We start from the raw sequence: 19,729 nt of genomic DNA on the forward strand, positions 1-19,729 counted from the left end.
TATAAAAAATAAAGTAAAAAATCATTCAATACATTTAATTTAATGATATTCTTTTTAAATCATATTTTTTTCTATTAACTGAATTCAAAAATTAGGAATTATAAAATACGTAAATTAATTACCACATTAAGTACCGTAGTTTGTTTTTTAGCTATATATTGCTTATCCCTAGTGTACTAAGGCATGGTACATGGAGCATAATATATTATGTACCTTGGTAACAGCTATGTAGTAGAGAGAGGGTTAGTCTCAGCCATCTATCAATTTATTTGTTTTATTGTGTTAAATACAATTGTATAAAAACATTTGTTTCTTAACGTATTATGAGAAATTAAATAGATGTCGTCTATTTAAATTAAAGTTCAAGTGTCTGACTTTAAAAAAAATGAAATATTTACTAATTTCATTTTCTCGCTCTGGTAACACATAATGCCTTTAGAATTAGACGGATAGTCAGTGAAGGATGTGATTTAATAGGAATGGAGTGTCATAACACTTCCCAGGTTTCCTCTGCCAACCCTGCTATGTGCGGAATGCAGCGTGTTTTAAAATTATAATACTTATTTTATTATATTTCTGAAAGTAATATAAGTTTGTTTACATAGGAAGATTTAAAGCAGTATAGTAAAAATTTACAAGCGGAATTGACAAAAGTTAATTATAAATTTTTACCTCCATGGAAACTGGTTTAACTGACTGAAGGTCATCAACTAACACTATTGCAGGCAAATGCAATAGTAAAATAATATTTAACCATACACGCACAAAATATTTAATTAATTAATAAAAATTTTAATGATTTAATTAAATTAATAAAAAAAAATACAATAATGTGCCAACAGATTATATAATGTCTCTATACATATTTGTGATGAATATTGGCTGAATAGCGACGCGTCTTCGCTACCAAGTTCCAACTAAATTTGTAAACTAAAAAATTATATAGTTGGCCTTCGCATCCCATTCGCAATTCGCATTCTGTACTTGTACATTGTCTTGTTCGACTCGTTTTTTATATTTTTTTCGTATGTTTTTTTGATGATAAATTATGAAGATTAAGTAAAATTATAGCATTTAAACTGTTTTTAGTTTTTAATTTGTATGTGAATATGATATCATGATATTTTTGTACGGAGTGCTTTTATGATCTACCTATACGGTATGTATATTGTACATGTATATATTTATGATTTAATTTAAAATAACTATAAATTTAATAAAAGTTCTGCTATAATAATATTTTTATTATTAATTTATTTTGCGCTGTATCCCGCACAGTAGGCAGGGGGAACCTGGGAACCTGGTGTACTCCGTTGCCGTATTTTTAGTATTTTATTTTAAAACTATTAGTTTGTTTTTTTAACGAAAATAATTATTTTTTATTAATATTCAATATTTTTTATATTTAGAATCTACATATTACCTGTATTATAATAAGGTATGTGTATTGTACTGAATTATATTTTGTTTTATTTTATTTCAAAAATATAAAAATAAATAAGTAAATTAACTGCGTGTTACATAAATAAAATAACTAGCTATGACAAATATATTATATAGTCTATACATAATTTGTATATAAAGTATAGTATACCTAAAAGGCTTTTATGATATTTCCCTTGACATTTTAATCGAAATATTTATAGAAGACGCCGTCGTGGAGCAGTGGTACAAGCGTGTGATTTTTATATACCGCGATGGTTGTGGATTCGATTCCTCCTCGGGGAACGAATTATTATCTACTAATATTTTCATTTCTTCGTTCTGGTAGCAAGGCAAAGCGTGGCAGTGGGTTCCGCCACTCAAGACGTAATGCCTCGAAAGTTTGGCGCAAAGTGAGGAACGTAGTGTCTTAACAGTAAGGTTCCCTCTGCGTACCCTGCTATATGCGGTATACAGCGTAAAACTGAAAAATAAACATTGATAAAATTTGATAAAATGCAGGTTACTTTTAGAGTAAAATTGAACAATACAATGCGTAGGCGATGAAGACTTAAAATATCCATATATGGATAAAGCTTAAACCCACGTTTTTACTGCGATGTATTATTATTAAAATATTTTTTTAATGTTTCATATTAAAGATTTTAAAATTTCAAGCCAATCTAAGGTAAGACTATCAACGCGATAGTTGTAGGTTCGATTTCCAATGTGCGTATGCGTTCAATAGCGTGAAGCTATAAAAAAAATGGAATCTGACTCTTGGATCTTTAAATACGTAAGTTGCGTTACGGTTTTAATATTAAGAAGCATTACGAAATTTGTTATTTAAATCACTAAAAGGATTATTCCTTAGTGTAGAGCTTTTTCGTCTTTGGCTTTTCTATAAGTACTATATATTTAACCTTGTTTATATTGTTTGTATTTTTATAGTAAAATATTATAAAGTTAAACATTTTTTTTTTGCTGAACAGATTTATCCCAGGATTAGATACATAGACGTTTTAGGTTCGTGGATCGGAGTACATTTATCGAAGGGGGTTAATGGCTATAAGAATAATAGTCTGTATTTCATCTAATTACTTGTCTTGGTGTAACCCACTGCTACATTTACCTAAAATTAAAGTCTTTAAACGATTTATATTTAAGTTATTATGAAATGAAAATGTTAAATATATAATTTTCTCAAAACGGAACAGAACCCACAACCGTCGCGTATACCTAGAGTCGCACGCTTGTGTCCCATGCAGGCCATGCACCACGACTAGCCTCAAACAAGATTGCGAGTAATTATAATATGCTAAAGATCAAAAGGCTATAATTATTATTAATGGCAAAGTATGATAAGAATGTTTCTTTGTAATTTACTTATTTATAGTCTTTAAAATCATGTTGCACATCACACGTGACTGAATAAACGAAAGACTTTTGTTCTATTTTATTTGTAATATAAACTTTTACACTTTTGTGGCTTCGTGAAATATATATGAGTGGCAAATGAAAAAATATAAATCATTGCCAATTCGAATCAGTATTTCCTTAGACGATCAGCCATGGCTATACAAATAAGGGGGCCGGGTGATCTGGTCAGGTGGTCGTGAAGCCTAAAAGGTCCTAGAAATTTAAGTAAGAAAAATAAAGAAAAAATTTTACATAAAAAGAAACGGAAGTGTCATAAAGGGAACGCAGCTCCTGTTCTGCAGGATACAGCGTGAAGCTATAACAATATTACGTCGGGGCAGAAGCCCCCAATATGTAAAACTGGTTAAGTACGAGTCGGACTCGCATACTGAGGCTTACCGTAGAAACCATAAAAGTTGACAAACTTACAATTAATATTCCCATATATTTCATTTTGTATAATGTACTACAAATATAAGTTTGTAATTATTTTTTTCTATGAAATATCTATAAATTTTCAGTTTTCGTATCTCTCCCTTTATCAGTTTTGTGTTATCACTTCGTGCTAAATTTCATCACTGTAGTGGCCTATAGATTTTGATTACGCTGCAAAGTTCACACAAAATGCAGAAAAATCGATACATATAAATATTCGTATCTTTAGATTGCGTGAACTTAGATCTCGAGATAAATGGTCTTGACAGATGGACAACAAGGTGGTCCTATAAGTTCCATTTTTACCTTTTGAGATACGGAATCTTAAAACAATCTACAATAAGTCTTGAAAAGAGGTGGGAAAAATGTCTAAAGATATGATATGACCAAATCTACACATTGTTTAGCGTGAACCACGTCACGCTCCACGTAGTCCGCTAATAATCGCAACAATTAAAGTAAACCGTTGTAACTTATAACATTTAATTAATGCTATAAGGAAAAATACTATCAAATGGAAAACGTGCCTCATATTTAGGATGATGTAGTTCATTTTGTAGGAAATACATATTTTGAATAACAAATAATTTATTTCAGGAGACGAGATTAGTATTTGTATTAAATAAACAACATGTCGGTATATTTTCTTAGGCCATTCAATATTCACGTTTAATTAAAATTATAATATATCTATAAGTATTCATTATGCGTTTGTTTGGTTGAACGTTCTAATCTTGGGAACTACTGGATCGAATTGAAAAGTTATTTTTGTCGAAGCATCTCAAATTTTATCTGACATATAAATATATATTTACTTAACTCTTAGTTAATTGCATTAAACCACGCAGGCGAAGCTGCAAGTGACGGCTAACATAGTTACAATAAATAAAGTTTGTTAATAAAATATACTAATATTTATTGCGTAAGTATATGGCAGGATGTTTGTTTTCTCTAATTGTAAAAGTAGCCAGCTCTCTGTTTATTTGATGTAAAACGAGTAAGTCACTTCGTTCTCCACTTTCCACTTATCTTCTAAAGCAATGTAGGCTTGGTGATATAACCCCACGCGACGCCGCGAATATCGAACTCGCAATCATCGCGATTAGTCAGACATGGGGCAATGATGCCACTGATGACGTCATACCATAATGCATTAACAACATCATGGTCTTATGGTGTAAACAGTTATCGTATCGTAACAAAAGCTTTTAATTTTATAACAAAACTACCAAATACTTAATTAATATCTTTCATAGATTTCTTCAGATTTTTAGATCTATAAAACTGGTTCCCGGTTTTCATCGCATACTTCTAACAGGGTAGGCAGGGGGAACCTAATGTTACTCCGCAAAGACATTTCTCACTCTATTTCTTCTACAGATGGTGATCGCCAAGTGTTTTCTGGGGATCACTTTGCTTCCACTTCTAGTAAGCAGAGCAGCTTATATCGACACCGACGATGATCCTAGCTTAGAACCTAGTTTAGATGGTAAGTTATACTACTATTATTTCAAATAACCTGTAATTATTTTTTTATTTTAAGCTTCACGCTTTATCACGCGCACAGCGGGGTAGGCCGAGGGAACCTAGTGTTAAGACAGTTTTCATTTTACGCCGAATTCTGAAAAGAGTGTGTTGAATGGCGGAATTGAACTCTTTGCCTCAACATAAGTGCGAAGTACGACGGTTTATTATTGTTTTGCTTTTCAGTAAGTAACCGTTAGATCTTTTTTATTAAAAAAAAACATATTTTTGATCTATTCCAGATAGAACATTTGATTCATTAGCATGCAAAACGAAAGATGGCAGAGACGGCATATGCGTGCAAGAATCGTATTGCAACGCGGACCACACCATCTTGCCGGGAGGGGTTATCGATGAAAGTGAATTTAGGTAAAAATTACATTTATATACATAAATACGTGGAATAAATAAGAAGTTGCGTGTTAAAAAGCAGAACATAACGCCGCGCTTTGCCTCGTTCGTTAATTACCAATTAATGGTGTTAATAAAATTATCCTTGACAATTTTAATAAATTTTTGTGTATATAGTTATTTTCGACTTTAGATAAAATGTTTCCAATAATTGTTGTTACAGAGAAATGACGCAGAAGCCATGTCCAGGACTGTTTGTGTGGTGTTGTACGCAAGACTTGGTGATAGCGCCGCCTGTCATAAATAATACTCGTAGTGGTAATGTTTTTATATTATTTTTAGTAGCTTCCAGTACTTAGACTGTCGTAGCGAAAAAAAATAAGAGTCTGCAACGCGACGGTTGTGGGTTCATTCCCTACTCGGGAGAATAAATTATTATTTATTAAGATTTAATTTTTTTCGCTCTGGCATCAAGGCAAAGCCCGGCGTTGAGTTCCGCTACTTAAAACAAACATTAGTTTACCTATGTCTTCCCTGCAATGTGCGGGATACAATGTGAAGGTGATTTTGCAGCAAGACAGGAATCCAGTGTGAAGAATCCTTTCTCAATTCCCGCTCACTTTTTTAGACATTTTGTGATGAGTGGTCAAACTCAGCGCCGGACTTAGTCTTGTTAATTATTCTTCCCAACGTCAGTCGCGTTTACAATCATACGCTGCACCACGGAGAAATCCAATTTTATGAAAATAAATATTAATTTGATATCATTCTTAGTTAGCCTTCCTCATCCTTTGTTTATTAATCCTCCCATTCTTTTTTTACCTGACTGCGCACCCCAAAGAAGGGTAATGTATTTATCAGTCTATGTATGTATGATTACATACATCGTACATACATACACATGGATGTTTGTTCTTATGTGACCTTGTGGAAACCAAACGGGTTGAACGGATTTAATTATTTTTAAATATGATTAATTGATTGATTTCGTTTGATTAATTGATGTATTAAACAAATATACTCGTAAAAGTAATTTTGACATTTTGAATTTTAATGAATTATTTAATATTTATTTCAGATAACTGTCTACCTCTCGATTCCGATGTCTGTCCGTGGTGCGTTAAGCTTTATAAGTGAGTATTAAATTCTATTTTTAGTTGCTTTAATGCTTAAACAAATGTTAAATAATATACAATTTTATTTTAGAGTAGCAGATATAAAAATAACCGATACGAGTGTATTCTGCGCTGGAGCTTTAATAGGATCTCGTATAGTACTAACCTCAGCCACTTGTCTGAAAGCGGCTCAGCACCACATGCTATATGTGCGGGTTCCATTCTCAGTTGACGCCAAACATAAATATATAGCGCAGCATAGGAAATTACACCCGCAATATAATTCTGGTAAGTTTTTCATAGCTAAGTTATAGTCGTTTGACGAGTTGTGAACTTTTGTGCATTGTGCATTCGGAAGTAAATAATCAAAATAAGAAAGTTCACCCCGTTACGAGAGCAAGAAAATGAAAATATAAAATAATCCATTTCCCCGAGTGGAAATTGAACACATGTCCGTCGCGTTTATCTACACCATTACGACTATTTATTTTTATTTTCCTACTTTATTTCCTAATAAAATCAATTTTTCAGGTACACATTGGTACGATTTCGGTATAATAATATTAGAAAAGGAAGTAAATTTTGGAGGAAAGCCGGGTAGAGGGGCTTGTCTGGGCTTCAGCAAACTGTCGGGCAACTGTATGACTGTGGGTTACGATACTAATGATGATTTTGGTTCGGTAAGTCTATTCGTACTTTAATTATTTTTTCCTATTCTCATAAAGTACTATAATATATATGATTGTTTTTCATATTTACAGACAATATTAAAAGTGAAAGACGGTGCGTGCAAGAACATGGGCGGTGGAGGTTCCTTCGAAGCGTCTTGTGGGGAAAGTATGGAGAAGTTGTGCTTCGCGGCGCCCGGGGCACCCGTTATATGCGAATCTAGTGTGAGTCATTATTAAATGGTAGTTTTTTTAATGGTTTATCTACTCTTTTTATTTTATATATTTATACCATTAAAAATGAAAAAGTAATTAAGTTTTGACGTACCTACAGAAGACTCAAATTTTGTTAGTCACTAAGTAGTTGACGTTATTCCAAAAAAGATCAGCGTGGCCCCAATATTTGTGTCCCAACATCGTCGGCATAGCGACACATGCTAGGATCCTCTTATATGACTTTGTATGTAACGCCAGCGTTCATGTGCATATATTATCATCGTTTCTAAAAGACCACAGAGGAAAAAATCTCTAGATACACCAATCGTAGGATAGGGGATTCCTACGCCCATGCTCTTTCCCCGGAGTGACAATCGAAACCTCGGACGACGGCCTCAAATTTTAATTATTATTAAGCTAATCATTTAATTATTTTAGCATAATAATAATAAACAAATAATAATTAATAATTTATTTTAATATAAATAATAAATATAAATTCTCTTTACAGACTGGAGGTTTAATAATATACGGTGTGGTCCGTACCGGATGTATAAAGAACCAAATACTGCTTGGAAGTATAACTTCGTCTTCCAGTTGGCTGTTGGGGGAGCTGGACGCTATGCAAGTGGCTAAACATATTTATATACAAAAACCTTAGTTAAACATGTATGTAAAAATACCATTGTGGTACACTTGGTCGAGTATAGGTACGATAAGTAGGTTGTAAGTTCGATTTCGAATTGAGGTAATTAGTTCTGGATGACACAAGGTGTATTTTTTTTGGATTTTGTTATTTAAACATGCGCTGAGAATAAAATGTATTAGCAGAAAAGAAATGTATTCAACTGAAAAAAATATGTACATTTAAAGTATTTACCTCCTGAATATGTTTGATGCATGGAATTAAAATTGTGGTACTAATAACTATTATTATTAGTTTTGTTTTATAAGTGATTTTTGTTTGTTTTTTAGAAATGACATTTTAATCTTTTACTATTGTGAAAATTGTAAAGGTTAACACATATAATTAGCTTACTAATTTCTAATCAATTAATTAATAGTTCTAATTAATTCTAAATGTACAAACAATCAATTGTAAATATTTAATTGTGAATTGCAATTAAAACTTGCCCAACTCTGGTTACTAGTTTAACATACAATGTGAAATTAGTACTGTGATATTGTTAATGAGATTTATTAATTTATACACAATACTTTAAATAATTTGATATTTTTTTTAAAATATTCAAATTATTAAGGACATTCGGTGGCCCAGGGGCACAAGCGGAGTAAGGAGGCATTGCGTGTTGAGTGGCGGAACCCTAGTTATCAGAGCAGGGAAATGAAAATGTTAAACATATTTCCTCGAGTGGGAATCGAACCTACAATCTGTCTCGCAGTCACACGCTTGTGCCCCTGCGCCATAACGTCCTCTATAAGTATGCTCAAAGATTTTGTCAAAATATGTAAATACAATAAATAACTTATATTAAGAACTCAATTTCTATTTTGAAGATTCTGTTTACTATTAAATAAATCAACAAAATATATTGTAATGTTTTATTTGGATTGTACATAAAATATAAATGCGTCGAGTGGAAGGTACTTTTTAAATAGTTGAACAAAAAAACCTTAATCTTCATTTGGTTTTAAATAAATAAACAGAATTGAAACCATTTCTATAATTTAATTAAATTATTTTGTAATTAATTTGAAGTAAATTGATTAAAAATATGCATAATTCTTGACACAATATAAAAAAGACATTTTAAATGTAAATACAGATTAAATATTTATTTCTACATATTGTATAATTATAAAATAACAGTTTTTAAGAAACAAATATATACTTAGCATAATGAGTTTGATTCTGGATACAGTCTGAATAAAACGTGCTTACTCCTTTTTTCTTCTATTTCTGTGAAATATATAAAAAAATTAAATATATTGTCTATTTATTTTGAGAAATAGTAATTTCATTTTCACTATGAAAACCAAATTAAAGTACTAAAGTATTGGAATATTTAAAAGTATAATAAAATATTAGATTATCGCGATTTTTATACATTTAGTATGTTTTGTGCAGTTTTAGTATGTTAGTAATACCTCTTAGGGTAAGGTTGCTTTAGATGGAACGTCCGATAGTGCAGCTTCAAGCTCGCGCTCTGTGTGAACCTCTTGTCGCACGAACTACAAGCAAATGGTTTCTCTCCTGTGTGTGTCTAAAAGATAACAAACTATTATTTTAATACTATATTTTCAATTTGTGATAAGCCATGTATACAGGGTGTAACGGGATCGACAGGTCAACGGTAGTCTATAGGTATGAGAGGGAGATCAGTACCTATCCATTTTACCCCCATGTATGTTCAGCGATATTCAGTGGTACAACCGTTATTAGAGGATTTGTGAAAAAAAAACAGATTCTTGAACAAAATTGGGAAATACAGCCCGAATATGCGCTCGTCAACTTTTTTACTCAATATAGCTCTTTTGTACATAGTTAAAATCTGGTGATCTAAAATTTTGGAAATAAGATCGAATAAATAATAGATTTTAGAAAAGTTAAGGCGGTATGAAATAAATTAATTTTTCCGTTCCAATAAGCAGTGGCGGACTAACCCCGTCGGAGGCCCGGGGCGGTGTCGTTGAATGAGGCCCCTACCCTTGCGTTGCGTTCCATATTAACGGCAGATGGCGGTTTTTAAATGGAGCAACTGCCAATTGACTTCCAAAACCACTTTGAAAAATTACGCTATAATTTTATATATATTATTTATGGACTATTTTAAGAGCCCTTATAAGCCCAACCAAACCCAAACCGATCTGATGGTTCAATCATCCTCTCAGATAGAGATGTACCTTTATTTTGCGCTACTTCTGGAAGGGCCCCACTTTCAGGTTAGTGAGTACGCAAACTTTCATAAAATGACGTCGGTCTGGAGGCCCTAGGAACTTGAAGTAAAAAACTACGAAACTGAAACCACATGCAACCTAAATGGACATTAGAAAGATAAAAGTAATTTTAATTAATATAATGTAAACTACCGGTACAGGCTGCACTAATCCCTGTACTTATTTGTTTATTGGAGGCCCCCTCCAACCTCAAACTTCCTCTTAAGTAGATACTATGCGTTTTTTCAAGGGCTTATTTAGGATTTGATCAAGGGAACTTGCACCATTTGGAGGCCCCCCTGGACCCGAGGCCCGGGGCGGACCGCCCCCGCCGCCCCCCCCTTATTCCGCCACTGCCAATAAGACACAATAAGACTCAACGTCCCTAGCAAGGGCCTACCCAGGTGACACTGAAAAAAGAAACTAAATCATTACAAAATAACTTGCCAACATATGTCGTTTCAATCCAACACTCTCATAAAACTGTCTCCCACATATTGAACAAGCGAATATTTTTTCTCTCGTGTGCATATTCTTGTGTACTGCCACGCTGCCCGGCTGCATATATGAAAAAATATAATAGTTTACATTCAACCTGTTATCAGAGAGACATATATGGAAATAACATTCTTTCGAGGCCAGTCGTGGCTCGGGGCCACAAAGTGTGGCTATAAAACAAACTGGTCGTGGGTTCGACATGATGCGAGAGGAGATTAACTAAGCCGACATCTGGTAGTAGTAACAATGTCATTGCATGATGTGACGTCATCATAAGTACCAGGCGAACATGAGGCAGGAAACGAGCTTACCCTATGCCTGGAACAAGAGCATCAGCACATGGCGTGAAGTCATCTCAAGGACTAGAGGAGTATCACACTCCAGTAGGATGAGTCGCCAGGATTTGAAGTGTTGATAAACAGCCAGAAAGCGTGACGTCATCGCAAGTACCAAGACCCCACCATACACAAGCAAGTCACAAGAGCTTACCGCTAGTGAAGCTCCGCAAATCTCGCATATATGCCTCAAGCTGGGAGGACAAAATGAAGTTCCGGGATGTTCTTCCAAATGATGCTTCATACACGCCGATTGCGTATTAAAGTGTTTCCCACATTGATGGCAAGTCGTTGGCTTTTTGCATCTTTTGGCCGATTTAAATGATATATCGTCGATCTTTCTAGAAAGAAATTAATTATTATTTATTATAGAATATTAATAATAAAACATTACGAAAGTATATGGTGAGAATATATTTTTTAAGGCCTACCTTCTCTTGAATAAACTTGTAACCTGAAAAATATAAAATTTTATTTAATTTATTACTAAGTACATAAAAAAATATGGTAATTCTTTAGTTACTATTGATATCCACAAGACATATTATTTATTATATGTATTATTTTTTATTATATGTATAGATATTGAACATCTCATCTCATCATACATATAATAAAAATGAAACTGATCATTATCTATACTCTGAAAAATACGAGTATATGACTATAATTATTTATTAGGGGTTTTTATCTTTTTTTTTTTGGATGAAGTATTCATCTACTTTGGAAAATAAATCCTTAACATTTAGTGTGTGCTATTATTTAATTGGTTTATTAATAAAAATATTGTATATCAGTTTACTCAATCAATTGATCATATTTTAAAATAAATCGTTAGTGAAAATGATTATAATATATAGATATAAAACATTGTAACAACAGGAAATTATCCACCGAATGCGTAGGAACTATGGAAAATGTGGAAAACTAAATTGGCCTTATGGAATGGAATGCAGTTTAAATGAACTGGAACTGGACTATTGAAGTTAGTTATTATTAGTAGCATATTATGCTTCTTACCTTTTCTTGACCAGTTTTTTCTAATACATCAACAGTTCTTGCATAATTTTCTGTGCCATTTCTGAAATAATATGAACATAAAGCGTCAAATGTAAGTAAATAAAATATGGAAAGTATATTATTATTAATTATTGTTTGAATGTCGTATAAATAAAATAAGATCAGATACTAGAAAAGTTAGGATATTTCATTTGTATAATCTACAATAATACAAGCCAAACTATAGAAACCAAATATTAAAAGAAATTCTACATCTTTTTGTAAAAATTATATGTATGTTGTTTAAAAACTACGAAAATGTATGCAGGCAGGCAGTCAAAACTTAGTGTTTAGACACTTCGTTCTCCGCTTTCCGTCCGAGTTCGAGATACTGCTTAATACGGAACTCAACGCCATAGTTATTGACATTTTTAATATCAAAAACAATATAACTTTTTTTTTTATATGGAATAGGCTTGCGTTTGACCAAATCAAGTCTGGTGAGCATTGATGCGGTCTACGGTGGTGCACGCTTGCCTAGAAGATACCTATTCGCCCTATCTTTGAAAGCGCCCACATTGTATGTCACAGGAAATACAGATGCCGGCAGTGAGTTCCAATCTCTCGCAGTGCGGATAAAGAATGTAGCCTAAAAGCGTTTCGTTCGTACAGTAGGAATTTCTACCGTGTATGGATGGCGTGAAGCTGTATTTCTGGAAGTTCTGAGGTAAAAAGGGGCTGGGGGAACCAAGCTAACTTACTCATCAGCGTGCATTGTAGAGTGATACAAATGTTCTTCATACGCTTTTATAGTTTCAAATTGAATATTACATGTAGGACAATAAGTGTTTGCTTCTTCTTTGTCTTCTTCATTTTCTAAACTTTTCTGTCAAAAATTAAAAAATATGTATTATACTAATCGTTGCCCGCAAATTTGTTTGTATGGACTTAAAGATGTAAAAGGAACAAAATCCAGTGTCTTCTGAATGTTATCTCTCTGTGCTTCCAGACACTCGTCAACATACTAAATTCAACTTTCAAAACACAGTAGTTTTGTTTGTGAGGAGGAGAGGAGAAGGAGATAAACAAACTATGACGTCACGTCTTACAACACTCACGTCTCTGGTGCAATGCTTGACGCGCTTGTGCTGGTGCAGTCCTGCCTCACTCACAAACGAGGAGCCGCACAGAGTGCACACGTGCTGGCTCCTGTGAGTGCGTAGGTGTGTATAATACGTTGATGAGTATCTGGAATATAATTGAATTTTATGACATATATATTTATGTCATAATTATTAACGCAGTGACAATTCTAATAACGACAAAATATTTTTTATCTTTATTAATATTACATACTAGCGACCCACTCGCGGCTTTGTACGTCGGAAATACTCAATTATTTATTTACTACTTTCAATTACTTTCATGCTCTAATAAAATTAATAATTTTATTAGAGCATGATAATTTTAAATTATCATTTAAGTTTCGGCCAATCCGTCATCCATCCGTTTCAATATCATTCTTCTAGTATCAACTACATTGATAACAGATTTTCTCATATATTTTCCATGTACAGAAAGCAATCAGTCACAAATGTATTATACGTATAGATTAGCTCACCTAAATTCCTTACCGCAATATTTGCATTTTCTTGTTATACCGTTATGAAATTGTTCATGACTCAATGCTGTACTCCTAAAAAAAATATTAGCGTAATAAATTATATGTCGTATCACATTAAGCAATTATATAATTGTTGTGATAAAAGGCGGGGGAGAGGTCCTAAATTTAAAATACAAAGTAATTTCAGAATTACTATAGGTACCTCAGATATTACTATTTTTAATAAATAACAGTTTATATAAATTACGAGCATTAAATAAAAAAAAAATATACTCACTCTAAAACACAAACAAAATTGCATCTCAAACATTTAAACTTTGTATAATGTTCACGGATGTGTTGACGGAGACGACATTTTCTTTTAAATCTCATTCTACAGAACTGACACTCAATGGCGCCTTGTGACTGAAAAATAATGATATGTTTTATCTTGTTAACTCTTAACGCTAGTCGTGGCGCATAGGCACAAAGAGTCACTGTAACCGACTGGTTGTGGATTCGATCCTGATCCTGAGGAAATGAAATATTTATTCAAAATTTATTCTGGAGGCATTGTGTGTTCAATATAAATTTATTTATATTTAAGACGCAATGCCTCCAGAAATCGGCGGAAAGTAGGGAATGGAGTGTCTTAACACTAGGCCTACCCTGCTGTGCGGGATACAGCATGAAGCTAAAAAAATTAAGATATTATATTATTAAACAAAGTAGAGCATTGCATCATTTTAATAAACAAATATTCCTAACTTCATCACAAATCTAAAATTCATTAAGAAAAATTGTTTAGTCATATATAGTCATATATAAATATTAGACTTAAAAAATCTTTACATTATACTTAATTTTAAGTTTCATATTGATTCAAAATCATAAAAACATACCTCGCTATGCCTAATTTTTATATGACGTTTCAACATGTCCTCTTCAGAGAATCCCTTTAAACAGTCTGTACATTTATATGCTGCGGCTGTATATTTCTCATCATACGCCTTTGCCCTAAATTCCTGTAAAGAAAACAGGTTGCCATAAAAAACATTCTTGTTTAGTTTTGAAAATAATTAATTACCTTACATTATATAATTATTAATTAATAATTTAATTTATTCCTTCAGAAACAGCCTTAAATGATAAATTATTGATTTGGGCAGTGGCCCAAAAATATTTTTACAGGGCCCCCAGGTGAGCACAATATATATTTCATATGTGTTTTTAAACAGTTTTGCGTACTATTTTGTGCCTCTTTATGGGCGGCGCCCGGGGCATTATGATGATAATGAAATAAAGTTCTTTTTCACCTGAATAGCATCTTCTTCTGTGAGATCAAATTTCTTCCATTTACTGGCATCCATTAAAATCAATCTCTTAACAACTTTTCTCTCACTTTCATCATTTTTATGATTACTATTACTATTCTTATCATTATCAGCTTTTCCTTTATCCTTAAATTTCCTATCTTTCGTTTTTAATCTAATACTCTTTCTTTTTAATTTGCTTTTCTTTTTAAATGATAAACTATCATTAATTATAACATCATTACTTTTATCATCAAAAGATATATCTAAGTTATCATAATTATCATCATTTAACTCAAAATTATCTGTGCTTTCTTCAATTTTATTTTCTTCTTTTATTATAATTTTATCTACTGAATGTACATTTTGCCCTTCAGCTTCGTGCATAAAGATGATTTTTTGTGGGTTTGATTTGTTAAGGAGTTGCAAATTTGTTCTATCTATAGTATTAATGAAATCATAAGTAATCTGTAAGGTAATTATATAAAGTTAAAATCAAAGAAGCCAGTTATGGCACAAGTAAATGTAGTACACAAGTAAGTGACTGTAAATGCAACAGATTGCAGTTTCAAACTTTCAATTCACTCTGGCAATGAGGTTTGCATAATGTCCTTTGACTCAGCATTGGGTTCCGTACACTAGGTTCCTAGGTTCCCTTTGGGTACCTTGCTATTATATATTACCTTGCTTGCGGATTCAGTGTGAAGCATAAACAATAAGAATATTATGGCACCATGTCTGACTGCATATGTGACAGGTTGTGCTATGGGTAGAATTGTCAATTAAGGGAATGATTTATTTTCATTTCCTTGCTATGTATAAGTAAGTTCTGCCAATCAACACAAAATATCTTGAAAATAAAAGAAAAAAATTGGGGAACAGAGGCATTAGGCTTTCTCCGCCTACCCTATTGTATGCAGAATACAGTGTAAAGCTAACATTTTTATAGCTAAAGTATGATTCACACACTAAGAAAACAAAAATATTAAGATAAAATATTGACCTGCTATATGTGCAGGTATAACAAGAACTGTACTTACAGGTCCTTTCCACAACATTTCTTGAAGTATTTTTTGTCCAAAGTGACATTTTTCTTTGAATTTGTGATATTTATGTAAAAGTATAGCACATTGGAAGCAAAAATATTGAGGTAGACTGTCAATTTCCTTTAACTGTGAAAGAATATGTTAATATAATATAGATCATTATATACTTTTTTATTATTGCTATATAATTAGTAGTATTGTATTTATTAAATAAAACATTTAAAACACAACACTTACAAAAATATTTAAGTTGTATTATTATAAGATTTCGTACTATTATAATTACGCGGTATTTTAAAGTAAGAATATTAACATATTTAATTTAAATGAAATAACTATTATACTTACTTTTAAAGCTAAAATCTCTTCATAGTAACTTTTAAGTTGGTATTGCACATAATTATAAATTTTGTCCTCGGTTTGTAAGCATATTCTACATATTTTTAAATCAGTCATATTTTAATCAAATTATTATGTTATTCTAACATAATTGCCTTATAAGTTTAATTTATAAAATATATTTTGTCTTGGCATACAAAATAGAAAACAAAAACTTGAAAGATCGAGTGGTGGACTGTGTGACTGCAAAGGTAGAGTAAAGGTTTTATCGATATGACACTGCTTAAGATAATAAAAATAGAAACATACTAAAAAAAGTAGACAACGGTATGGTATGATCGAATAAAAGTATAAATAGAAATGAGTTTAAAAAATGAGGTATAGTTTTATTAAAAAAAATAAGCAACGATGATGAGATACTAATAAAAAAATACTATACTTAAAAACCAATTTTTCATTTTGACATTTCAATGACAAATAATTTGTGAATATTCCTATTCTGTTAAAATATACATAAAGGAACGCCACTCATAAAGAACAACAACAAATACATAAAAAAAGCATAAAATACATGAATTTCAAATGTCATTCTACTATCGATATCGATATAAGATAATCCAACACTAGTTATTGTACTGTCATTATAATAAAGTACATTTCGTTTTACGTTACTAGTAAGCCATAACCCATATAAAATGTTACGAAAAATAATAATTATATGAATTGAAAGGTCTATATTTATTTTTTAGTAAGGATATCGTACCTCCGAATGGGAATTGCGACCCACAGCGGTTATTTTTCAGCCATACCCTGTACCGCTTCGATTCGAAGGTCTATCTCTATACTGTATTAGTATGTAATTTATGCTATGTAATTTTATTTATTTTTTATTTAATTAATGATTATTTCTATCTTCAGCGAGCGTAGATTGTGTAGTAATTAAAGTAATAATTTAATTAATTGAAATTTTATTTTGAAGTTAGTAACCAATCCAGCCCATGGGTACCAACTTGCGACTGTAAGCTCGATAGGTTGTGGGTTCGATTTCCACTCGACCAAATAAAATATCTAATATTCTCGCCCTGGTAATGAAGCGAAGCGCGTCGTGGATTTCCAAATTTACAAGCACGAAGTGCGGTTCGGCGGAAAGTGGTTAACTGAAGTGTCTTAATGGGAACGGAGTGTCTACTAGGTTCCCAGGTACCCTACGTTGCTATGTGTATAAAAAACACAACGAAACTATATCCAGTATTCACTACAAGATCAGCCATTTCACGTTGAGTTTCATCGCCATATTAGTACCTAAACAGCAATGTGCGTTTTAGTTGAAAAGCCAAAACCACATACGCGGACGTCGGTGAAAATTATTGCCTGGCCATATAGAATTCTCTCTTGGGAACTATTTTACGCACTACATATGTATGGAATGAGTTACTGTTAATTTTCATTAAATGTACCTTGGAAAAGCGGAAAAACGATAATATTTTTAGTGTCTTGCTTTGAGAAGGATTCGAATTCCTCGCTATCGCATAACGCATTGTTATTTTTAGTTCTTTCTACAACAGACAGATAATTTATTAGGTGGTTAGATGAGATAAAAAAATATTAAAACTTCCCTAGTGAAGTGGTTTAAATGAAACTATTTAAGCCGAATACTTTGTAGTAGTCCGTGGTCCCTAGTGGAAGTATTGCAATGGGAACTGAGTAAATACCAGGTTCCCGGTTCTTATCGCTTCCTACTGCTACGTTTGGGATCAGGTGAAGCTGAAAAAAAAGTAGAACCGTAATGCTTCATTTTAAAAAATGGAGAGAGCGACGTTAAACCTCGCACTACGTGTTATACGCATTTTTTTTAAATTGTCGGAAAAGGGTACTCTTTATTTGGCTTTTTCAGCTCCGCATCATGCTTAAGACCCGTTACATACAACTAGGATTTACTTTTTCACTTAAGTTTGTTTCAAGCTTAGACCAAAATTTCTTATCCTACCTAAAAATCTATTTTCACACGAAAACTGTAATTTTCCCGAAAATATCCTTAGCTTTTTGTAAATTGCACGTTATTTGTGCTCTAGAATTACAAAGGTGTTATTACATCTCATTATTTGTGAATGTGCATTTTCAACGGTTTCTACACACGCGATGTTAGTTTAGTGAATAACCTATATGAATGTATATAGTATATATAGTATGATATAGTAGAAACGTGTCTGACCGTTATTTAAATTTTACTTTATTTAAAGCTTATTTTACACTAGCGACCAGCTCGTGGCTTCGCCCGCTTGATTTACACATTCAGAACTCATCTCAACAAAATTTACAATATTCAATTAAAAACACTTAAAATGATTGCACCATCGTCAGTGAGACAAAAGTTCTACCACAATGAACATAAACTTTTCGAGTATTGCAAAGTATTACCAGTACAAGATAAAGTAAAACATATTTTTCTTAAAGAAAATTTCTTTTATTACAACAGAAACTTCAAAGAACACATAATATTAACGAGATCGATTTCAAATAATACAATAGAAACAACAGCAGCAAACAATTTTTATGGTAAAAGGACAACAAACTATATAATCCCAAGACTGATTAATGAAATACCGAAAACCTTCAAAGATAAAATTACTATACATAATATAAAATACAAAATAAAAGATTTTTTCTTATCAAATTATTAAAGTTAAACAATATAAAATAAATATTTAAGAAATGAAAAAAATAAATAAATAAATTATAATATATATTTTTTCTTGTAATAAAAATAACAGACTGTAGCTTTACATTTAAAACGTACGCGTAGTTATAAATGCGCATCTTTTTTCAACCTACCTCACAATCACATTTTTTTTTTGTTAGTAATTTTGTTTATATTTGTGTTTGTTAAAAATATTTGTATCTTTGTATAGTTTTTATGTTTTCTATAACTTAATGTACTTAGGAATGTGCAGTGGTCACACAAGCCAAATCGGGCTTAAGACCGCGAAGAATAATTAATTTTAATGTACTTTGTTATAAATAAATAAATAAAAAAAAAATAAAAATATTTTGTCACCTAAATTTTGTTTGTTCTAATAAAATTATTATATTAAAAACAATTAGGTTGTAGTAAGTAATTTTTTCGGAACAATACTTTGCCAATATATTGCCAATAAAACAAACATTAAATGTTAGGGGAAGGAAAACCAAAAAACAATATAGCGAATAATATATGTAACGACAATCTTTAGGTATGTGCCTATCTCATCTCATCGTCATCTCGCTCCATAGTATATTTTTTTTCTTTCAATTATTTAATACTATAAAATTAGACATTTAAGTTCTTCACTTACCACAGTTTTTTCACTTTAAAATATTCACAGAAATACAAAAACCAATTTCATAGGACAGAGAGTTATAGATGAAAATTCACGCAGTCACGCTAGATAAGGCGATCGGTCGACAGGGAGATGATTAATAGTGTTTTTTGCAGGTGTATTCTGGTGTAGTCCAGGTTGTAGACGTTGAAAGACTATTGGATGTTTTTTTTTCATATAACACTTAAAAAT

At 31.9% G+C, this 19,729-nt stretch overlaps 2 protein-coding genes across 3 annotated transcripts; one reads left to right on the plus strand and one right to left on the minus strand.

Annotated features, from left to right (window-relative positions):
- The first annotated feature begins 916 nt into the window (after window positions 1-916).
- LOC146533348 (ovochymase-2-like) lies at window positions 917-8,703 on the plus strand. Its single transcript, XM_085194956.1, has 9 exons — window positions 917-1,159; window positions 4,657-4,765; window positions 5,043-5,169; window positions 5,375-5,469; window positions 6,230-6,284; window positions 6,358-6,554; window positions 6,798-6,946; window positions 7,028-7,159; window positions 7,662-8,703. The coding sequence occupies exons 2-9, from the start codon at window positions 4,657-4,659 to the stop codon at window positions 7,809-7,811; spliced, it is 1,014 nt and encodes a 337-aa protein (XP_085051082.1). The 5' UTR covers window positions 917-1,159; the 3' UTR covers window positions 7,812-8,703.
- On the minus strand, window positions 8,700-16,746 carry LOC146533349 (uncharacterized). 2 transcript variants are annotated; one of them, XR_014878586.1, is made up of 15 exons: window positions 16,621-16,746; window positions 16,191-16,424; window positions 15,837-15,968; window positions 14,800-15,264; window positions 14,386-14,508; window positions 13,782-13,909; window positions 13,502-13,576; window positions 12,999-13,128; window positions 12,642-12,766; window positions 11,902-11,962; window positions 11,313-11,335; window positions 11,036-11,218; window positions 10,496-10,606; window positions 9,260-9,375; window positions 8,700-9,071 (listed from the first exon to the last, which is right to left on the minus strand). XR_014878586.1 is itself a non-coding variant. In XM_085194955.1 (15 exons), exons 2-15 carry the CDS (start codon window positions 16,296-16,298, stop codon window positions 9,050-9,052), a joined length of 1,806 nt encoding a protein of 601 aa, XP_085051081.1. In that variant the 5' UTR covers window positions 16,299-16,424; window positions 16,621-16,739; the 3' UTR covers window positions 8,700-9,049. The 2 variants fall into 2 exon arrangements, 1 of the variants encoding a protein (XP_085051081.1); XM_085194955.1 differs by having other exon boundaries at window positions 11,036-11,222; window positions 16,621-16,739.
- Between the last annotated feature and the right edge of the window lie 2,983 nt (window positions 16,747-19,729).

The sequence above is a fragment of the Heliconius melpomene genome, chromosome 12, assembly GCF_056956725.1.
Source record: "Heliconius melpomene rosina isolate 202511_hmr_F chromosome 12, ASM5695672v1, whole genome shotgun sequence".
Taxonomy (NCBI): domain Eukaryota; kingdom Metazoa; phylum Arthropoda; class Insecta; order Lepidoptera; family Nymphalidae; genus Heliconius; species Heliconius melpomene.

What these genes read in the sequence shown, in the direction of transcription:
- LOC146533348 (XM_085194956.1), top strand. Translation starts at nt 4,657, where the DNA reads ATGGTGATCGCCAAGTGTTTTCTGGGGATCACTTTGCTTCCACTTCTA. An exon ending in ATCGATGAAAGTGAATTTAG is followed by an intron (nt 5,170 to 5,374) that starts GTAAAAATTACA and finishes TTGTTGTTACAG; the next exon opens with AGAAATGACGCAGAAGCCAT. An exon ending in CCGTTATATGCGAATCTAGT is followed by an intron (nt 7,160 to 7,661) that starts GTGAGTCATTAT and finishes TTCTCTTTACAG; the next exon opens with ACTGGAGGTTTAATAATATA.
- LOC146533349 (XM_085194955.1), bottom strand. Translation starts at nt 16,298, where the DNA reads ATGACTGATTTAAAAATATGTAGAATATGCTTACAAACCGAGGACAAA. An exon ending in TCTACAATGCACGCTGATGA is followed by an intron (nt 11,963 to 12,641) that starts GTAAGTTAGCTT and finishes ATATTATTTCAG; the next exon opens with AAATGGCACAGAAAATTATG. An exon ending in AAGCAACCTTACCCTAAGAG is followed by an intron (nt 9,072 to 9,259) that starts GTATTACTAACA and finishes TATATTTCACAG; the next exon opens with AAATAGAAGAAAAAAGGAGT.